The following is a 23,545-nucleotide window of genomic DNA, read 5'->3' on the forward strand; positions in this document are numbered from 1 at the left end:
CCGATCTTAAACATCCTCTTCCCAGTGGATCTTATCACGGTTTGTGATCTTGTCACGGTTTGGTTTAATTCTTTTTTTTTTAATATTTATTTTTTAGTTATAGGTGAACACAATATCTTTATTTTATTTTTATGTGGTGCTGAGGATCAAACCTGGTGCATCATGCGTGGTAGGTGAGCGCTCTACCTCTGAGCAACCCAGCTCTGGTTTAATTCTTTACTGGGGTTGGTTAGAATAGGATTCACTCTGAATTGTGATCCTTATTTCTAACTTGACACTTGGCCTTTCATGTTTCAGGTGGTTGGGGGTTAACAGGTGGTAACAACATATCTTCAGTGTGGCTGGGCCAGAATTCCAACATCTTCAGACATTCCTTGACTATTTTATTCTCTGTTCTACTCTCAACTTTAATTAGGTGCTTTCTGTTAAGTCTTGGGTAGTGTTGTCATATAGACATGCTACCAGACCTTCAATCAGGAACTTCAGAAGACCTGCATGTGGACTATGGGATTGTTCTCCATACTACTTTATTTGCTTTGCCCTACCAATACCAGAAACGTCGAATGCTCTAAACTTTAATAAGATTCCTGAATAAGCTCAGCAGAACCACTGTGTTCTATAATGCAGCTCATTGCACTGTGATTGGGAAATTATACCCATAGGAAGATTGAAATGCTTACCTCTTGAGTATTCCTTTTCTTATGAGGTGCTGTCGACCCTTTGTCCTTTGCTGCTGAAAGAGTTGCCTCATATGCTTTGTTCAATTTTGTGGTTGTATAAGGTAGGAAATTTAGTTCTAGCTACTTCATCATAACTGGCATGGAAATGAAATTATCCTTCTTTAAAATGCTTGCCATTCTTATATATGAAAAGTAGCATTTTATTTTAGTATTCCTGGCTACTAGTAAGGCATCTTATTTATGTGTATATAAGATTTTGCATTTTTGCTACTAATAACAATTTCATATGACTTCCACTTTTTTTAGAATTTTGTCTTAGACCGGTGTGGTGGTACATGCCTATAATCCCTCTGACTCAGGAGGCTAAGGCAGAAGAATCAAAAATTTGAGGCCAGGGGCTGGGGATGTGGCTCAAGCGGTAGCACGCTCGCCTGGCATGCGTGCGGCCCGGGTTCCATCCTCAGCACCACATACAAATAAATGTTGTGTCCGCCAAAAAGAAACCTAAAAAATAAATATTAAAATTAAAAAAAAAATTTGAGGCCAGCCTGGGCAACTTTAGCAAAACCCTGTCTTAAAATTTAAAAAGTAAAAAGGGCTGGAAATGCAGCTCAGTGGTAGAGCACTTGCCTAGCCTATGAAGGCCCTGGATTAAATCCCCAGTAGTGACAGAGAGGTGGGGGGGCCTTTTAAAAAAATATATGTAGAAATTCTTTGTGTATAAAGATATTATTAATACTTTATGTTATGTAGTGTCACTTTATTAATCTTCATTTTTGGATTTCTTTTACCTTAGAAATTTTTAGTTTTCAGGTAGAGAGTTTTATCAAAACTTCTCTGTGGCCTTTTTTTTATAGTCTTGCTTGGGATGCTCTTTCCTGCTTTAGGATTATAAAATTATTTTCTGTATTTTCTTTATAACCTCTATAGTTTTTCAACATATTCTGGATTTATTTTAACAATGACAAAAGATAGATATCCAACTTCACTGTTTTTTAAGTGATAATTTTTTCAAAGGTTATTCCTAATGTTCAGTCGTTTATCTTTTTTCTCTGATTTAAAATTCCGTCTGTAATATGTGCAAAATAAGGAATGGTCTGTTTCCAAACTCCTCTGTTTTCCAATATTCTCTTTTATTAGGTCCCATATCAGTATTGCACTATTTAAATAAGGATATGCTTTGACATCTACCTGAAAAATCATTTTTATTTTATACAGTTTTTTTTAAAAAATTAACTTTGGAGTTATTTTATTCAGTTCAGTACAATTTTCATTTCAATTTACAGAATGAGTTTATTGTTGAGGATGTCTTGAAACAGCGTTTTAGATATAGGACAGTATGCACAATAGAGCAGAGATTCCTGAGAGTAAGAAAATATAGAAAATGAACATCCAGTTGTACCATATTATTTCCTGGAGATAGTGACCAGGTCACATTACATAATGCAAGAGAATAAACTCAAACTGAGCTCAGCAGTCTCAGTGAGAGGTGGAGACAGAGTTTAAGGAGGGCATGGCAACAAGAATTTGCCGAGTGCCAGAGAGGATGGAGATATATAGAAAGAAAGTTCCAAATGCCTGAAAACAGGTCCTCTTGACTCTTTGGTTGACTAGTAATTGGCACATACATAAGAGGCCAAGAAGAGGAGTCAGAACAATTTCTTGAACTTACAAAGGGATGGGAATAATTTGTATTCTCACTAGCCAGAGTGAGGGGGGGGACCCTAATAATACATATTAATATTTTGGAATATAATCAACAGAAGAGTTTCACCCTTATACTGGGGATAAATTAACACTAAAGGCTGCTCAGGACCTGCCCTAAGAACACGTAAAATTAACCCTCAGAAAAAATCAACTGGTTCCAAGTAACCTAGCTACATACACTCCAGTAGAAATACAACACTATTAAAATAATACAACAAAATCCAGTAACTATTGATGCAATATTTACAAGGTCAAGCAGTCTAAACATACCAATTAAAAAGCAAAGATTAGCTAGGTGTGGAGGTGCACACCTGTAATCCCAGTGATTTGGGAGCTAAGGCAGGAGAATCACAGGTTTGAGGCCAGTTTCATCAATTTAGACCCTGTCTCAATATATAAAAAGGGGCAGGGTACATAGCCCAGTGATAGACATGCCCTGGGTTCAATCCTAGTACCAAAAAAAAAAAAAGAAGAAGAAGAAGAAGATGAAGATGATGATGATGAAATTATCAGAATATAAAAGAATTAACTACTTATATACTTTTTAACATGGTTTAATTGTAAAAATGCTATGCAAAAAAAAAAAAAAGTTGCAAATGATTACACACTGTATGATAACATTTACGTGACATTCTTGAAAAGGCAAAACAAAGCAGATCACTTGTTACCAGGGCCAGTAGTAGAGGAAGGAAATCAACTGAAAAGAGATAAGAATGAATTTTTAATGGCAATAAAAAGTTTTATATCGTGATTGCATGGTAGTTACAGAACTATATGTTTGTCAAAACTCATTTACCTGGGGCTGGCTCAGTTGGTATAGTGCCTGCCTTGCATGCACACCTGGGTTCAATTCCCAGCACCAAAACAAAACAAAACAAAAAACCCAACAACTCACCTACTCATGTACTACAAGTATGTGAATTTTACTGTATATATATTATCTAAAAACTGACCTCATCACACAATTATATGCATGAGGGATTTAAGGGAATATAAGGATGAATAAAACTATTTTAAATGAATGGGGGAAAAAAGTGAAAAAAACAAAGTATCTCTTCACCCTAAAAAAAAAAAAAAAGAAAGAAAAACAAAACTCTAAATGCTAGAAGTTAATATGATTTTTAAAACTAAGCTTTAATTGTCTACCACATTTCTAATATGTTTTTAAATTATTAGGTTGAACTAAAGCGACAATATAATGACCACCATTCAAAGTTGAGAGGTCTTTTACCTGGCCGTCAGTGGTATGAAATTCAAGCATATAGGGCCTTAAACCAGGCCCTAGGTAGGTAAGTAGAGTAAAATTTATTATGTTATTGTAATACTATCTGTGATCCCAACTATATGTAGAACTAGCATTGCTACTTTACTCTTTAATAAGTATGGCAAATTTTTATTTAATTAGAACCCTAAGAAGATATATTTTTAGTGTTAGAGGTCCCAAATCAAGCTTGAAAAAAGTAAATAGAATAAATTAGACCCCCCAAAATCCTCAAAATTTGCTAAAGTTTAAAGAAAGTTTATGATGGCTAAGCAATGAGTGGCATACAGAAGCTTAGTAAATGTTTATTAAAAGAAGCTCACCAACAAACCAAAAAATTTTGTCTTATGAACATTAAAACCCAGATAATAATTTTATAGGTGAAAATTGTTTATCTCACCCAAAATATGTTAGGGAACAAAAGTGACATGCCAGCTGTGAGAGGAAGTATTCTGTTTGCAAAGGGTACTCAGTCACTAACGATGTATAGAATACTTGTATTTATTAAGTAACTTTTATAAAATACAGTCTATTACAGAGTGCAGTAAGCTCTTGAAGTTACATCATTTTTATTCTTTTTTAATATAAAGAAGGCAACTGATAAAAAGTATTTTCATTTTAATGTCATTTCTAAAGGTTAGATAACAATTGACAGCAATCTACATTGTCAGTGTCTTCTCTGAATAGTAATGATATTGATGGATAACCTTGAAACTGAAGAATATTGAATAATTTAAAAAAGAAAGGATAAAATAGTTACTTTTTAAGAAGTGGAATTGGCAGTAAAGCTATGGTCCTAGTAGTGAAGAACACCAATGAAACATTTAATCACTCCACCCCTGGTACTGGGAATTGAATCCAGGGACACTGTACTACTGAGCTATATATCTCCAGCCCTTTTTATTTTTTGAGACAGGGTCTCTATTTAGGCAGGCCTCAGACTTGCTATCTTCCTGCCTCAGCCTCTCCAGTTGCTGGGATTGCAGGAATGTGCCACTTTGCCCAGCTAACATTTAATCATAATACTTCTTTTTCCAGGGAGTTGGTTCTTCAAGATGTGTGCTTTGTGGAACAAGTTTTTGAATCATCATTTTATGCCATAATTTCTTATTGTAGTCCAACTTCTAAATTTCAAACACCATGCTCAGATTTTGTACAGACTAATTTAAAATTTTATATTCTCTATTTGTAAAATGTAATTAGCTTATTCATGTAATATTTTGTTTCCAAGGAAGCTGTAAGATTTAGAAATAATTTAAATAAAAGAAACAGGTTAAAGCTGGGCACATACCTGTACTCCCAGTGATATATGAGGCTAAGGTAGGAGGATCACAAATTCAAGGCCAACCTCAGCAACTTAATGAGATGCTCATCAACTTAAAACCTGTTTTGAAATAAAAATTAAAAAGGGCTGGAGATATAGTGGTAAAGCACCCCTGGATTCAATCCTCAGCACAAAACAAACAAATAAATAAATAAAATTATGAAAAATTAGGCTAAGAATAAATTATGCAAACATAATACATGGCATTTACAATTCAACCAAAAGACTCACAGTTAACACTAATGTGACATAACCAAATCCAGAATTTAGATTTTTTCAACTACCTTGTGTACTCTGCACATAAGCAAGTTGTTTTTGAGTTTGCATGTTGCTAATTACATAGAAATTTTTTTTTTGGTTTTTTGTTTTTTTTTTTACCCACTGGCCTCCCCATCATTTCAAAGTAGCATTTTGTATGTGTTTCTCTTCAAACTAAATGACTGAGTTCTATTTTTCAGCTACTGATATCCTGCTACCCTTTTCTGCCTAGAAATTCCATTTTACTTGGCATCAAATTGCACTGCAAATTGTTCTTGAAATATTTCATTTCCTTTCTGCCTGTTTTGTTTGAATTTTAGTATTCAGCTAATAGTTTGTAGGGGAGGTTTGAAAAAAATCAATATATATTGTATATATTGTACTGGGAACTGAACACAGGGGCACTTTACCTCTGAGCTATATTCCTAGTTCTTTTTTTACTTTTTATATTGAGATAGGGTATCTAAATTTTGAGGCTGTCTTCAAACTTGCAGTCCTCCTGCATCAACCTCCCCAGTTACTTGGATTACAGGTGTGTACCACCATGTCTGGCTTTATATTTTAAAATTCTTTACTTTTGGTTACTATAATCAGCTTCAGGAAAATAAGTATTCTTAATTGAATTGATTTTTTTTTTCTTTTTAGTATAAACAGTACCTTGGATTTCAAGAAACCATGAGAAGCCAAAGTAACCTTCTTTGTGAGCTGGGGATGTGGCTCTGACGTAGAGTGCTTATTTAGCATGTGTGAGGGCCTAAGTTCCACAAATAAACAATACCACACACACAAAATAAATAAATAAAATAAAAATCATGGACACACCCAGCTCTCATTTTACTGATTTTTCAGGTAAACAACATTAACAAGTAGCAATTTGTTAGAAAGAAACATATCCTTTTAATAATCAATAAAAAAATTAACAATTATCTAGGTGTAGTGGCACATTCCTGTAATCCCAACTTCTTGGTAGGCTAAGGCAGAGGATCACAAGTTTGAAGTCAGCCTGGGCAATTTAGCAAGATTCTGTCTCAAAATAAAAAGGCTCAGTGGTAGAGCTCTTATGTATGTATGAGCCTTAGCATGTGTGAACCCCTGAGTTCAATCACCAATATCACACCCAAAAAAAAAAAAAAGTTTAAATAAAAAAGTAAAGATCAAATAAATATTTCACATCATTTGATGAGACTCATAATGTATCTTAATTGATAGAAAAGGCACTGCTATTCTGAGGTGCTCTTTTTTAAGTGATACATCTTAAAAATCTAAAGTAAGCAGAAATCAACTGATTATTTTAATACTGTCTTTTTTTAAAGCCCATATGGATTATTAAAGTACTTGGAATAACATTACTTTATGAAATATAATAACAGTCTTCAAAAACATACCAGATAGTTTTGTAACCAGGTTTCAACTGCACTGAGTTTTTTCACTAGTCTGCTTTGCTTTTTAGTAAAGTAAACTCTTTTCTCAAGTGAGCATAATTTATTTGAGCAAGGCAATATGAAAACAATGGAAAAAGGAAAGATAGAGCCTTTTTTCTCTTAATTGTTTTATTAACATAAATACCTCAATAGGATACTTTAAACAGAAATCAAGGACTGGGGATCTAGCTCAGTGATAGAGTGTTTGCTCTGTCCTAGCACTGCAGGAAAAAAAAAAAAAAGTGGACCCAAAATAGAATGGTATCCTGACTTTCCATTGATTTTGGTATTCTATAATACCAAAATATTTATTTAAAAAGTTAATCTGGATGGAAGAAGGGGCTGTCTATCTGCTTCACGTATGTATCTGCAACTGATACTCCTGTTTTTAACTTCACTTTTATTGACATTTTAGAGTGCCTCAAGTTCTAAGTTTTTCCAGGAATTAATCTGATGGCCCTGGGTTCAATTCCCAACACCACCATCATAATAATAATAATAATAATAATAATAATAATAAATAATTAAAATAATTATAATTATATCTAGAACGAACAATATCAAGGATGCAGGGAACAGGTTCCAACTCTGAAGAAGGGCAAAGAGAATTCTCAAAATAATTAGGAAGTGAAGCTCTGAGATGAAAGCTGTGCAGCAGGCCTGACTGTTCTCATAAATTAGGTCCAGAGCATAAAGGGTTTGACCATACTGAGAAAAGTTTTTATAGCTGTGGCAAAGTTTGAGAATCAAATAAGTCACCAAGAAGACATAACAATCCTAAATGTGTATTTATCTAAAATCAGAGTTTTAAAATACATGAAACAAAAACTGACTGATCTAAAGAGAGAAGTAAATCCATAATCATAGTTGAGAGGTTTCAAAATTTCTCTTAGTAATTGAACTAGTCAACAAACTAATAATGATATAGACAACTTGAACATTGTATTTTTTTAAATACCTTTATTTCACTTATTTAAGTGGTGCTGAGGATCAAACCCAGGTCTCGCAAGTGTAAGGCGATCGCTCTACTGCTGAGCCGCAACCCCAGCCCTTGAACATTATTAATCAACTGGATAAATTGACATTATAGAGCACTTCACCCAATAATAGGAAAATAAACATTGATTTCAAATGCATATGGAATATAGATCACCAAAAAATCATACCAAGTATATTGTCTAATCATAATAAGCAATTGGTTATTTTTTTAGTTAACAGTTAAACTAGAGGGCTGGGGTTGTGGCTTAGCCATAGAGCGCTTGCCTAGCATGTGCAAGGCCCTGGGTTCCATCCTCAGCACCACATAAAAATAAATAAAAAATAAAATAAAGATGATATTGTATCTGACTAAAAAATAAATATTAAAAAAAACAGTTAAACTAAAAATCACTAACAGATAAATGTTCACATCCTTGGAAATTAAACAGAATGCGTCTAAATAATCTAGTAAAACAGGAAGTCTCAAGGAAAATTAGAAAATGTTTCAGACTGATCAAAAATGAAAATACAGCGTATCAAAATGTGTAGTTTGCAGCTAATGCAGTGCTCAGAGGGAAAATTAAACCATTAAATGATTATTTTAGAAAAGAAGAAAGAGCTGGAATCAATCTTAACATTCTAGAAAAAGAAAAACAGCAATAAATAGGAAAAAAGGAAATAATAAAAATAAAAGCAGCCTCTTTTGAAAAAGAACAATAAAATTAATACCTTTAACAAAAATTGACTTAAGAGAGAGAAGCCACAATTACTAATATCAGGAATAAAAGATGTAATGTTACTACAAACCTCATAGGTATGAAAAGACTATGGGAATATTGTGGACCATGCAGTATGTACATATTTGACAACTTAGATTAAATGGACTAAAAATTGAAAATTTTAGAATTTTCAAAATTCTAAAACTTACCCAATGTGAAATAGGTAAACTTCAATAGTAATCTATTAAAGAAATTGAATTCATAGTTAAAAGCCTTGTGAAAAAAATCTCCATCCAGATGGGTTCACTAGCAAATATTACCAAACATTTAAAGAAAAAATAACACCAATTCTATATGATATCTTCTAGGAAATAGAAGAAGATGAAACCCTTTCTAATTCATTTTTTGAGGCCATCACTAACCAGCTACTAAAACCAGATGAGGACTGTGTAAAAAAAAGTGTTTGGGGGGGGTGTTGTTGGGTGAGTGGCTCACAGCCTATAATCCCACTGATTGGAGAGACTGAAGCAGGAGGATTGCAAGTTTGAAACCATCCTCAGCAACTTAGTAAGACCTTGTCTCAAATAATAAAAAGGACTGGAGACATAACTCAGTGTACATTTCCCTGAATTCAATCCCTAGTACTAAAAAGGAGGGGGATGGGAAACAGAAATAAGAGGGGAAAAAAACTACAGACTTTTGTCTCTTCTGAACTTAGGTGAAGATATCTTTAACAAAGTATTAACAAATTGGTTGAAAACATCAGAAGTGGTAGAACACAAAACTGAAAATTCTAAAAGCAGTGAGAAAATAGACAAAAAATAGTGAAAAATCATCTTTTTCAAAATTCTGGATATTAACCAAAGGTTATAGCATTACCTCATTTCCATCCCCCTCTGTCCAAATTCATAGTACCCTTAAAAACCAGCAGCCAAAAGTCTTGGTGAAAACCAGCAATGTGCCAACCATTGGATGGGATATAATTAGGCTAGAGTGCATTCACAGAGTATTTTTTTTTCTCTTCTAATTTGATTAATCTAATTTCCTTTATATTTATATGGATACAAATTTAGCAAATCAGATTTGCCAAAATCCAAGTAGCACTTGGAAGAAGTTCAAGAGAACTTCTACTAGAAATTCAAAGATAACAGGTAACTATGAGCAAAGAACACAGTGTAGATTAGAAATTAATAAAGAAAAGTTTATTCACAGAGTATTCTTATAAAATGTTATGTGACCTGTTTGGTGGTTCCCTAGAAGAACCCACTCCCAAGGCTGTCTTTATTTGACTTAACTCTGAGCTCACCCAAGCAGTTATTTAACTTCATAGTAGCATAAGGCAATGAGTAAAATTTGGTCAAATAAGGATAACTAAAACTTTTAAAGAGAAAAACTGAGGAAATGTCAATAGAAGATTAAAAGTTCTTACATATTCCTGGGATTTCACTGGGCTATACATACGTGTAGGACTTTGCACTGACAATGGGGATCTATACATGCTCAGGAGACCTGAGAAGACCCTAAGCTATCATCTTGATCTGTTGAAACAGTAAGTACATACTGAGGCAGAGTTGTTACTGCCTAAGCATGTCTGTACATATGCAGAGCTTCTTAGTAAAGAATGGGAGACACGCTGGGCATAGTGGTGCACTCCTATAATCCTAGTGGCTCAGGAGGCTGAGGCAGGAGGATTGCAACTTCAGAGCTAACCTCAGCAAAAGTGAGGCGCTAAACAAATCAGTGAGACTGTGTCTCTAAATAAAATACAAAATAGGGCTGGGGATGTGGCTCAGTGGTCGAGTGCCCCTGAGTTCAGTCCCTGGTACCAAAAAAAAAGAAAGAAAGAATGAGAGACATATTGGGCTTCAGACATTTAAAGAAATCTCTGTATGCTCATTAGCTGATGAGTTATCTAACCAAGTAGTCTTCAATGGCCACACATAACAGAACACAGTCTTCCCAGTATTATCTCAGAAAAATCACAACAACAAAACAGCAATAAAAAACCGTGAGGAAGGAGAGGAGTCTGATTTCTAGTGTTGCCACATTATATTATGTAAAATGTACTGTTGTTAACAAAAAATATGACATGGGCAAAGAAAGAATAAGGTACTTCAACACTCTGGAGAAAAAGGTAATCAATAGGCTTTTCCTGAGGAAGCCCAGGCATTTTACTTAGTAGACAAAGGCAGTTAAACATTCAAGAACTATGAATAAAGAATTGTAAGAAGCTATGTGAATGATGTATCACTTCAGCAAACAGAGACTATCAAAAAAGGTCTAAATTTTTTTTTTTACAAAACTAATATAAATTCTAGAGTTAAAAAGGACAATAAATGAAATTTTGATAGTCAAAAGAAAGAATCTGGCTACTTAAAGATAACATCAATTGAGATTATCCATTTTCAGGAACAGAAAGAAAAAGAATGAAGAATAACAATCCCAGAGATATGTAGAATCCTATCAAGCATATTATACACATAATAGTAGTCCCAAAAGGAGGAGAGAGAAAAAGAAACAGAAAGAATATTTGTAGAAATTATAGCTGAGCTAGGCACAGTGGTACACTCCTGTAATCCCAGCAGCTTGTTGTTTGCGATTCTGGGAGTTAAACCCAGAGCCTTATATATGCTAAGTAGTCGACCACAAAGCTACATCCCAAGTCCCAGAGAATTTTTTATTATTTATTTTTTTGTATACCTACTTTGATACATTATATTGGGTAGCTTCTGTAACTGTTCTCATAATAACAGATTTGATTATAGGTGTGTATAATTGATACACCATTGGTTTTCTTAATTTTCTGTCAATTCCTCTAGAAACCTAGCTTTAATCTTTCATGTTATATGTATTTTATTTTTCTTCTATTTTTTGTAGGTGTATTCGACACAGAAATGATTGGGGAGCTCTTATTCTAGTGGATGACCGTTTCAGGAATAACCCAAATCGCTATATATCTGGTAAGATTCTAAGCTAGGTTTAAAGTAAAAACTAGTGACAATTTTTTTTTTCACTGTAGTAAAAAACATTAAAATCTGCCTGAATAGTGCAACATTAAGAATAAGCACAATACTTATAGCAGATCTCTAAATCTCATATAATTAAAAGGTACGAAGCAGTACCATATTTCCCTCTACCTCATAACCTGGCAACCACCACTTTCTGCTTCTTTGAGTTTGATTATTTTAGATATCTCATATAAATTGAATTGTGCTATATTTGTCCTTCTGTGACTGGCTCATTTCACTTAGCACAATGTCAAGTTTCATCCATGTCAAGTATCTGACCAGATTTTTTACTTTCTATGACTGAATAATAATTGTATGTACATACTTATTCTTTTTATTTATTTGTCAGTAGACTTTTAATACCTATTAGATATTGGGAACAATACTGCAGTGACCATGAGAACACAGATATCTCTTCAACATAATTCTATTCTTTTGAATAAACACCAAGAGTGAAATTCCTGGATCATATGATAGTTATAGAACAATAGGTATTTACCAAGACCAATATTATGAAGTTCTTCCCCTGTTTTCTTTTCTTTGAAGGTCTGATCCTATTTATTTGTTACTGATAAAAATTCTTATTTTTGACTGGACTCAGACTTAAAGTAGAAGCTCTCAGAGAAGACAGCCTATGTCTCTTGGCAATCTGTTCCTGGCATTTTTCTTTGGCTTCTTTCATTCTCTTGGCCAAAAGTTTGGCATATTCTGCAGCCTCTTCTTTATTCTTCTTAGTACGCTATTTCTTCAGAGCAATACGCCGGCGCTTGTGTTGCATGACACGTGGAGTAACAAGACACTGAATCTTCGGGGTTTTGGTCCTGGGTTTTTAACCTTCCTTATTTAAGGGTTTTCTGACAACATATTGGCGGACATCATCTTCCTTAGAGAGATTGAAAAGTTTGCGGATTCTACTAGCTCCTGATCCTCCTGCCTTGGCCTCCCAAGCCGCTGGGATTACAGGCATAAGCCACCACACCTGGTCTTCCTCAACTTTTATTTATCTGAGAAAGTCTTTATCTCTTTTTCATTGAGATGGACAGTTTTGCCTAGTATTCTTTCTATCTTTTTCTTTTTTTTTTTTTTTTTTTGGTAATATTTATTATAGATGATATTCATCACATTCTGTATTTTGGGGGATCCCTCTTCCCCAAATAGAAATCAATTCAGGAAGAGATCTCAGTAACATCAAAAAAGATGTTACAAAAATGTTTATGTTAAAATATCCTAATTGATTACTGAAACAATTATCATCTAGTTCTCAGGACCATTTATAAATATTTTTAGATTGCCTAGTATTTACTTTTGATTAGCAATTATTTACTTTTGTTTTCGTTCTTTCATGCCACTCTGTTCTGACCTGTGAGTTTCTTCTAAAAAATCCATTTACAGTCTTATGGAAGTTCACTTGTGTGATCAATTTCTTTTTTCTTCCTGCTTTTAAAAATTGTTTTTTCTTTGCCTTTGGGCAGTTTTGTTATAATGTATCTTAGATTATTTGGATTTGTTGGGTTTCTTGAACCTGGATGTCAGTCTTTCCCTTGGTTTGGGGATGATTTTTATTTTTATTTCTGTAAATAAGCTGTCTGCTCTTTTTTCCTCTGTCTAATTAATTTTTTTAAATTTGTATGTGACAGAAGCATGCATTACACATATAGAGCACAATTTTTCATATCTCTGGTTGTATACAAAGTATATTCACACCAATTTGTGTCTTCCTACATGTACTTTGGATAATAATGTCCATCACATTGTATTCTCTATCTCTTTGTTAAAATATATTCATTTATTTTTCTCCCTCCTTCTCTCTCTCTCTCCATCTTCTGAGTTCATAAGCAAGCACCCTTTGACATTTATTTTAAGTCCTTTGTCAAGTGATTCACATACATTGATTCCTTTAGAGTTAGTTTCTAAGGATTTGTCTTGTTTTTTGGGTAGGTCTGTTTTACCTGTTTCTGTTCTTCAACTTTGTCATGGCATTCACACATTTGAAAGAATAGCCACCTCTCACAGCTTCACACAGGAAATGACCTTTACTCTTCAGGTCTACTAGGCATTCTGGGAGCCTCTCAAACCTTTTCTGTGGATCTGTCTTCTCTGGACTTAGGTGCCTAGCTTCCTAATTAGAGGAATTTGCTAGTTTCTTTTTCCCTTTTCTTTCTGTTTTTGGATGGACTAATAATCTGTTGTGTTGTGGCGCCTCTTAGACAGCAGCCTGCTGCCCAGCTCTTTTCTCAGTGGGTTCCAGGCATAGTAGAGTATGCCAGGTTCTGTCAGTGCTCCATGGTAGAGTGAGCAGAAACCAGTCCCTTGGTAGCTCATGGAAAAGCCAAAACCTTGGACACATACTCATCTTCTCTTACCCCCAACCACTGAAGTGGCAACTGAGCTACATCAACCTCCATCTCCTGTATCATGGTTCCTCCAGAGCAGCATTGTGCTGCCCAGTTCTTCTGTTCCCAGTAGTCCCCGGGCATATGGACTGTGCTTGTCATGTCAGCACTTCCAGACAGCAAGACAGGCAAGTGCCTTATGCAGCCAACCTGAAAAGTCAGAACTTTGGACATACAGTCCAGTCTTCTTTCTTTCCAGGGAGAAGCAGGAGCTGGGACTTTACTCCCAATCATGTGGTACTGTTCCAAGGGAGGGACTGTGGTGAGAAGGTGCCACAAATTTTCCTACCTGCTTTGATGCATCTGGTTTTGCACTAACCTAGGTTCAGGAGTCTCTTAATTGGTTTCTGGATATCTCGTAAAGGAATTTGAGTTGTGTATGGTTGAATCCATGTCTCCATAGATGGAAGGTGGGTCTGAGGCTTCCTGTTCTACCATCTTAAAGGCTTTGTATTTAATGGCTTCTATTTTAAAAGACAAAGAGTTGAACAGAAAATTTGAATTATTAGATCAAACATGGACAATTCTCATGGATTGGAAATCTAATCTTTTAATTCTCATATGTTTATAAAAATTCTATGTAAATGAGAATTTTGGTTATCAACAAAGATTAGATCAACTAGGATTCTTTAGTTTCATAGAATATGAGATATAATTCAATAATATGCATTTTTATAATATGCTTTGTTTGCCTTTTTCAGAGTAAAAGCTCTTCCACAGAAATGAATTTTCTAAGAAATACTGGTTTTAAATTTAAATAAGCAAGTGTGTCTCTTTTGGCCACTTAGGTTTCTCTTTTGTCTTAGGTTATTTTGAAGTTTGTTGTTTTTTATTTGCTACTTTAGAGATGCTTCAGTTGTTTTGAGTTTATATTAGTCAAAATTTCTGAAAGGAAATAAAGCACCGCTACATGGGACAAGATCAAGTAGAAAGTCATTTTTTTCCCACTCAAATCAATAAATATGTGCCTCTAGTATTTATCCAGCGTTGACATTCTGGTTCAGAAGCTAATAAGAAGAATTCAGTCATTTTCAAAGAGCTGTGGGATATACTTGCATCTTTTTTTAAAAAAAAATTTTAAAAGTTTTTGATAGACCTTTCTTTCTTTCTTCTTTCTGCCTTCCTTCCATTCTTCCTTCCTTCTTTCCTTTTTTTTTCTTCCTTTACTTATTTATTTGTATGCGGTGCTGAGAATCGAACCCAGTGCTTCACACATGCCAGGCAAGTGTGCTATCGCTGAGCCACAGCCCCAGTCCTACTTGCATCTTTATTACTTTCTTTTTAAGCTAAAATTTTCAATATGCCATAATAAAGATATGCTAAACTGATTTTTTTTCACTAACTATGTGTGGACATGGTCTCTAACTTTCCATTTTAGAGTCTAATTATTACTATATTTTGACATTAAAAAGTAATTGAAGATTAAAGTAGGAAATATTGCTTTCTTAGTTTTTTTTTTTTTTTTCCTTGACTTTCTTTCCATATAAAACAAGCAGTAGTTTAGATTAAGTAGTAACCAAAAGTAAAAGTGCTAAGTCCTGGTATTTAGTCACCAGGTGGAGCTCAGATCCTTTCAAGTTTTCAGTAGCAAATAATGACATACTGAAAAGGTTTTCTGTGATTGCAAAAAGGTCAAAATGAAAAGGCAACTATATAATGCTAAAATTTTTCAATTTGGGGGAATGTCATTTTTATTTGGTCTTATCATTTTTCCTAGGAAACAAAAAAGTTTAGAGGAAATCTGTTTAATTTTTCTTTAATTTTAAAATCTAGAACCTAAACTTTTACTTCCTAGTTCAGAATTATTTAGAGATTTTTAGAATTAAATATTTCCTGTTATTTCTAGAGGGTTTTTATTTTCTTTTTCTGACATAAATTGTAAAATGTTTTCCTGGTAATATTGGGACAACACCACACAAAAATTTTTTTTTTTGGTGGGGTACCTGGGATTGAACTCAGGGGTACTTAATCACTGACCCACATCCCCAGCCCTATTTTGTATTTTTTATTTAGAGACAGGGTCTCACTGAATTGCTTAGTGCCTCACTGTTGCTGAGGCTGGCTTTAAACTCGTGATCCTCCTCCCTCAGCCTCCTGAGCTACTGGGATTATAGGTGTGTGTTACTGTGCATGGCATACAAATTCATTTTGATGACCACTTTTTATTTAAATTCAATTTGCATAAATAGATAATTGACAGAAAAGCTCCCATTAAAAAAATTAAAGGGGACTGGGGTTGTGGCTCAGGGGTAGAACACTTGCCTGGCGTGTGTGAGGCCCTGGGTTTCACTCTCAGCACCACATATAAATAAACAAATAAAGTGAAAAACCCATTGGCAACTAAAAAATATATTTAAAAAATTAAAGGAATGTATTTGAAATGGGAATATAATAATTTGGGTTTCTTGAAACCCTGTTTTATCTTTCTCTGAACTTATAATACCATAGTGACTTTTAAAACTAATTGCTCAAAAAAAAAAAAAAAGACTACTAGTTTTAGTAACATTATGCAGGGAATACTTATTTTATAAAAATCAAGATTTTTTTATTGTGAAGTGAACCATAATACTTTATACTCTGAATACGGTTAATTTTTATGTAGTTTTCATATATCACAGGTCAAATCATATCCTATACATTGATTTTTTTATATATTTTAAAATTATTTAATAAAAATTAAAATCAGATATGATTTGTCCACAAAAGAGTGTTATTTCTTTCACCTCCACAATAGTTTAAGATGTATTTGGAATTATCAAGAAAACCTTTGAGACTAAAATTGCAAGTTCATTTTTTGACATAGAGCCAAATTTGGAAGGATGGAATGGAGGATTATATTGTTTACAACTTCTAGATTCCCTATGAAAAAAGTAGGCATTTTTTTGTGAGGAATTATGATATAATTTATTTGCTTTATTCCCTAGATATTCTCAAACGAGGTGAATAAAGACATATCCTGACTTAACTATGGTACCACTTAAAATTCTTCAACTTTGCAATTATGAAAGAGATGCACATTCAGCAGAAACCATACTTTACTTTTGATTTTTTTCAATTTTGATATTTTTCTAACAAGTGATACATGGTATAATTCTCATTTGTGAAACTGGGCAGCAACAGTGAGCTGCATGTCCTAGGCATCCAAAGTGATCATGCCAATAAACAACTGGTATTCTGTAGTATATACTGTGTTGCTCAGCTATCATGTAGGATAGGTTAAGTGCATTAAGTGCTTTTTCAGTTTACAATAGTTTCAGCTTAATGATGGGTTTCCCAAGATATAACCCCATTATAAATCGTGTGCATATAAAATAAAATTGTAGGAAAAAATATTGAAAATCATTCTGAATATTCAAATGCAAATTAGATTACTTCATTAGAAAAATGAAGTTTTTTCTTAATACATACTATCTTACACATACCTCTGGATTTACTTTTTCTTTAGGACTTTCTAAATGGATAAGGCAGCAGATTCAGCACCATTCAACTTTTGAAAGTGCACTGGAATCCTTGGCTGAATTTTCCAAAAAGCACCAAAAAATCATTGATATATCCAAAAAGGACCAAAAGTGTATACAAGACAGTAAATCTACTCTTGAAGAGTCCTATTTGGAGAATGACAGCCCTACTTATTTACTTGATACATTAAGTTATCTACCACTAGAAAATCCTACGAAATGTGAAACAAAAATGTGTGTCCAAGAACTACAGTGTCCTAAAGTGATTACTAAAAACTCATTTCTACCAAGTGATATCATCTCTAGAAAAGAGAAAGGTATGAAAAGTTCTGCCCATTTATATTTGATAAAGAAGTCTTTTGTGATAGAGAAATGATATTTATTTTGGGATAGATTTATTTCCTTAAATATGTTGATTTAGAATAGAAATTATTATCAAAAATAGTGAAATAATACAGTGGACTGGAATGGGGGACAGACCTTTATCAGGGCATGCTTTTTGGTTTTCTGTTAACTAGCTGTGCCTTTTACTAGCTTTGTGATTCTTAGCAAGCCACTTAACCTTTTTGAGTCATAATAGAAAAAATATATACCTGCCTAGCTATCCCTACAGCTTGGGTTATAAAGGTCAAATAAGATTTATTGTAGAGATGATTGTTATTTTAAAGTTTATGTAAAAATTGGTTTAATTTGGAGATGCTTCTCATATGAACTTCTTTGTTTTATGCCATATGATAAAATAAGTATTTTAGAGTATATTAGAAATAATAGTCTGTATCAGATTAGCAAACAATGGTGGGTGGACCAAATACAACCTGCTGTGGTCTTGTAAATCAGTCAAACAGAACTCAGCCACACCATTCATTTACATAATTACAAACAACAACAAAGTTGACTAGATGTGTGTATTTCACTAGAGTAGTACAATTAAGTAATTGGAACAGAGTGTGACCTGCAAAGCCTAAAATATTTGCTATCTGACCTGTAATAGAAAAAGTTTGCCAAACTCTGGTTATTGTATATAAATTTAATTTTTTAATTCATATAGCATTGTATCTTAACATCGATTTTTAAACATTTATTTTGTGGTATATGCTTCTGAGTAAGTGTCATAGTGAATCCAAGATTATTGTACTGGTAATCAGGAAACCTAGATTCTAGTACTGGTCTTAACTACTAACCAGTTTTATAACTTTGAACAAATAATAATGGTCCTGTGCTTGTTAGTTTTCTTATTTGCTATATAAGGAATTAGTCTAGGGCAGCTTTTCTCAATCATTGATTGGTGAATTTTCAAGGCATATTTTTATGACTTGTTCCCTCCTTTACTGAGCCCTTTTCCTTTTCCTTTTTACCCCTCTTTTTCTCATTCAATATTGAGGTCCCTGATGTGTAATTTGAAGTTTAGAAGACAGCATTATAACTTGGGCTAGGAAACAGTGAGATTGATATTCCTTTCAGAATTAAAATTCTGTTCTTTAAGTTCTAAGATGAAAGTCTAACATTACTGATCTTGGGCTCTAAATTATGTATTCTACATAGTTGTTTAAGCATTCCTAATTTAAGAAATATTTATAACAATTATTATGTTAGCTAGGAGCAGAAAGTTAAAGTTTTTAAATTTTTGTATTTCTAGATGATCCAGTATTATTGGAAGAGTCTCTCCAAGCAAAGAAAGCTGAAAAATTTGTGATTTCCAGATCCTCAAGCCCAACTTTCAGTAAAGAACCAAAGAAAGTTAGCTGGTCTAACTTTAATTCTTTAGGACAGTATTTTACTGGCAAGATGCAGGCTGTTACACCCCAGCTCAGTACATCAGAGAATTGTGCCTCTAGTTCTTCCACTTTCAAAGAAGAAAACAAGGAAAATAAAACTACTTTGCCACTTACTGATAAATATGATTCCTCAAATATAAAAGTAAACATGCCGTTTGGGCTGTGCCCTCAATCGGAAAACATTATTTCATCAATAAAGATTGACACTACTCTTTCCAAAAAAGATCATTCAAAACAACTGTTCTGCTCTAAAGAAACCCAGGATCCAGATTTGGAACTGTCTCAGAAATGTGAAGAAGCTAAACATTCCAGTTTAAATACAACTTTTGAAACAGAAGTAGAAGATGAATCTATCTATTTTACACCTGAACTTTATGATTCTGTAGAAACAGATGAAGAAAAAAATAAGCTAGTTGAAACCGATGGATTCAGTAATAATTCAAATTGCATTTTAGCTGGAGACTTTTTTGAAATTAGAACTATGAAAGGAGTGAATTCAGTCAGAGATGTGAAAGCTGAGGATTACACAGAAACAAAGTTGAATAGAATCACTCATATTGAAGAGAATAAAATTAATGACATGTAAAGAATAATTTACGCATTCGATAAAATGGTCTTGCTTTAAATTTTTCACTTTAATTCATTGTTATCAGATTTTTTAATCTAATTTTATGTTCAGAAATGTAAATTTTGCTATTCTCAAATTTTGATAAAGTGATTTATACAAAGTTTATTCCTCTAATAAGTCTTACTTAGCTAAATGTAATTTAAAATTAATCAATCTGAAAGATATCTACAGTTTACTAGGGCACTTCCAATTTCACATTAACTGTTCATATTTTGTAGTCCGCTTTATCCATTTATTTTCACGCTGATACATAAATATTAGTAGCAGTTGCATCTAGTCATATCTCAGCTACATTTCACTATATGTTTTACTTTCAATTGGTCTGACTTTTTTCTTAGATATCAAAATTTGTCTTGAAGAATTTATTCCCTAACCAAACTGCCAAGTCAGAAAAATTAAGGATGGAAATAACATGCTTTCTCCACCCCTACCCCTTTTTAACTTTACTTTGAGGCACAGTTTTGCTAAGTTTCCCAGGCTGACCTCCAACTTGTGATCCTCCTGCCTCAGCCTCCCAAGTAGCTGAGATTACAGATGTGCACCACTGCACCTAGCAACAGGATGCATTCTTAACTGAAGTTGTTTTACCTTTCGTTTGATAAAGCTAAAATTAAACATCATGAACAAAATTAAGTAAAGTTTAAAAAAAGCCAAATGAAATATTCCACATATTCAATTCTTAATTATGTAACTTCATCATCATTATAGGGAAAGCTGATAATTGATCCCCAGCTCTAGAAGGGAAGAAATTGGTATTTTATAATATAACTTAAATTATACAACTTTTATAAAGATAAAAAACTTGATGTATAAATTTAATAAGCAAACCCATATATGTACTACAGCTGAAATATGTTTCCTTAAAGGACATGAATCCTTTCTGTAAATTTTGAGTGTGTTTATGCTTTAGTGAATGAAATTATACATCTGATCAAAAATGGTTATAAAAGATGCTCTTCTTAACAGGCGTGATGGTGCATGCCCGTAATCCAAGTTATTTAGGAGATGAAGGCAAGCGAATCGCAAGTTCGAGGCCAGCCTTCGCAACATAGTGACACGTGTCTCAAAAATGTGGCTGGGGTCTGGGTGTGGGACTTAGGATGAAGCTTAGTGGTAGAGTGCCCCGGGTTCAATCCTCAGTACCACAAAAGGCAGGGGGGCTGGGTGGTGTGGCCATTTCTGACTTCATTCCAAAAATACATACACTAATCTTTTTCTAAGAAACATCTGTTGTTCAGTGGGCAATTTGGACTTCTTGTGAGTGACTTGAATTGTTTTGTTTGCTCCTAGTGATAGAACCCAGGGCCTTGCATATGGTACTCAAGGCTTCTACAGACAAAACTGAAGTTTTATGAGCTGTGCAAGTAGTTCATATAGCATGTTATCAAGTCAGAATTACTAGTGGTCAGATATTTTTAACATTCATTTAGAGAAATTATTACATATACATATATTTTGCTTTTATTTTTATAGCATTTTTATTTAATACAGCTTATCTCCTTCTATAGCATTGGTTATTGCAACCCTAAAAATAGTTAAGAGAAATTTAAGTTGACAGTTTATCAGTTAAAGAATTTATCTCTAAATATTGGGATATATTAGATCCCAATACTAGATTCCTAATATTATGTATTTTTCTTAGTTGTTCAGTAAGTAATAAATACCAAACATTAGATTAGAATATAATTGCTACATTGTTTTGAAAGAGTGAAACCATTATTCCCCTCTAAAATTGATTAAACTACAGATAAGGGTAACATGGTAGTGGAAAGAGTACCAAGTAGAATATAGGAGACTTGGACTCTATTCCTTGCTCAGGCTCTAATTTGCTAAGTCATATTGGCAATACCATGTCTTACACAGAATTAATTTTATCTATGAAATGTAAATTTTAGTACTATAAAGTCATACAAACCCCTTTCAACTTTAAATATATAAGATTTAAAGGAATATCTGTTGACATTTTACTCTGAGTCAGTTTTGACTTGCTTTTATTCCAAAATGCTTAAAATAAAACATACATTTAGGGAGCATAGGATAAGTACATAATGACTTGGAAAGCTTAAGACATTTGGGGGACTTTTAAATTTGACTTTAGAAGAATTGCTAAAATACATGAAGAAATCAAGCATATTATTTTGTAGTTAGATTCTACTGTTATTACCCAATTTTATCATCCCCTTTCCCAAAATAAGATTTTTTTTTATTCTGTCAAGAATCTAATCCTTTTAGGCTAAGATTTTTCCATTACTGAGAATGTGTATAGACATGTGCCACAAGCCTTTAGTAAAACTAAAAGGTGTTTCAAAAATTTTGCACAATGATATCACTGTTGAAATAGGTCTATAGTCACTCCTCAAATCACAATTTTGACCAAGATGATAGTCCAGAAGTAAACTACTGGCTTTTGTAGAATAGAAGGTATTCATTACTGATAACATGTTTTTTCTTAAGATGTTTATATCATTGTTAAAACATATGAAAGCATTTGAAACAGTACTTGGCATTTGGTGGGCTACCAATTAATTATTAGTTAGCAGTTAATTATTAGTAACCAATCATGTATCTGATGTACACTCTTGCTTTATATAAAGCTTTCCCTAACTGTAGATTGATGGATATAGATCATCTGACAATGAACCATTCTATAGGAAAAGGAAAAGTTATTTGACTGGTTTATTTTTTAAACTTTTTGAGATGTATGTTAGAAATTGTTTTATCAGATAATTTGTCTTATATATTCAATGCATATAAAATAATATGGAAGAGCTAAAAATATATATAGATACAGGCCATGAACCATGAAAACTACCAGTTGCAGTAAGGGATTTATTTGTGGAAGAAAGGTACAATGTAAAGAATAGATTGATATTTGAATTTTAGATGAATCATTTAAAACTTTATAAATTGTAGCCAGGCACGGCACACACCTGTAATCCCAGAGGCTAAGGAGGCTGAGAAAGGAGAATTGCAAGTACAAAACTAGCCTTAGCAACAGTGAGGTGCTAAGCAAATCAGTGAAACCCTGTCTCTAAATAAAATACAAAATAGGGCTGGGGATATGTGGGCTGAGTGGCCGAGTGCCTGCCCCCAAGTTCAACCCCCAGTACCTCACGCCCCCCCAAAAAAAACTTTATAAAATAGTATTGGAAATTAATGAGAATTCTTACTATGCTCCTACTATGCATTTTATTTTTACATGGTTTTAAGTTTGGCACTGCTTTTACATTCACATAAGGCTTTGTTTTTATTCTTATGATCTTTCTATTCAAAACATTAATTTTAAAAAAGAGTATTCTCATACTATTTTTCTGCAATAGGACTTTGTCATGTTATTATTTTCCTATAATAAAACACACTCAAAATATTTAATTCTTTAGAACTGCTTATAAAACTTCTTCATGAAATCAAAGTGCCTGTTGTAAAATCACTTGAAAGACTGGTTATTGTAGTCATCTGTAAATGATGGCATTCTTTGTATATTTGATTACCACACAGTTATTCTCACTTACACTCTTTTTAATCTCAAATTTCTCAGCCTACCACACAAGAGTTTATTTCAACTTTTATGAATTCTTGTTATATTTCTTGTCTATTTCCATAGCAAAATGATGTCAATCATTTGTAAAGATAGTATTAATAATGAAATTTTTCATAATCAAAGAAGTTTAAGACCACATCAGGCAATGAATGTCTAAGAAAGCTAAAACCTTAATGTGAAATATCTGTGCAGCTATGAAACATACAATAAAGAACATCATTTCAGGAAATGGAAATTTAGAAAAATGACCAAGGCTTATGATTATGATCCCTTAGCCCTAAACGATTTTCATGTCTCAAAAAAAAAAAAAAAAAAAGAATTTTGTTTCGAAGGGTTTCATTTGATGGAACCATTAGCTGCCTGGCTTCCTGTACTCCACAATGGAGCCTTGTTA

At 33.3% G+C, this 23,545-nt stretch overlaps 1 protein-coding gene across 1 annotated transcript in view; it reads left to right on the forward strand.

The window, feature by feature from the left end:
- The window catches only part of Brip1 (BRCA1 interacting DNA helicase 1), a 147,018-nt gene extending 127,450 nt beyond the window's left edge, over positions 1-19,568 (forward strand). Inside the window, exons 17-20 of the mRNA XM_076871369.1 lie at positions 3,564-3,676; positions 11,226-11,308; positions 17,195-17,524; positions 18,844-19,568. Coding sequence (XP_076727484.1) covers positions 3,564-3,676; positions 11,226-11,308; positions 17,195-17,524; positions 18,844-19,568 — 1,251 coding nt within the window. The remainder of the gene's footprint in view (positions 1-3,563; positions 3,677-11,225; positions 11,309-17,194; positions 17,525-18,843) is intronic.
- Positions 19,569-23,545: the final 3,977 nt, after the last annotated feature.

Source organism: Callospermophilus lateralis, chromosome 11 (genome assembly GCF_048772815.1).
Source record: "Callospermophilus lateralis isolate mCalLat2 chromosome 11, mCalLat2.hap1, whole genome shotgun sequence".
Taxonomy (NCBI): Eukaryota; Metazoa; Chordata; class Mammalia; order Rodentia; family Sciuridae; genus Callospermophilus; species Callospermophilus lateralis.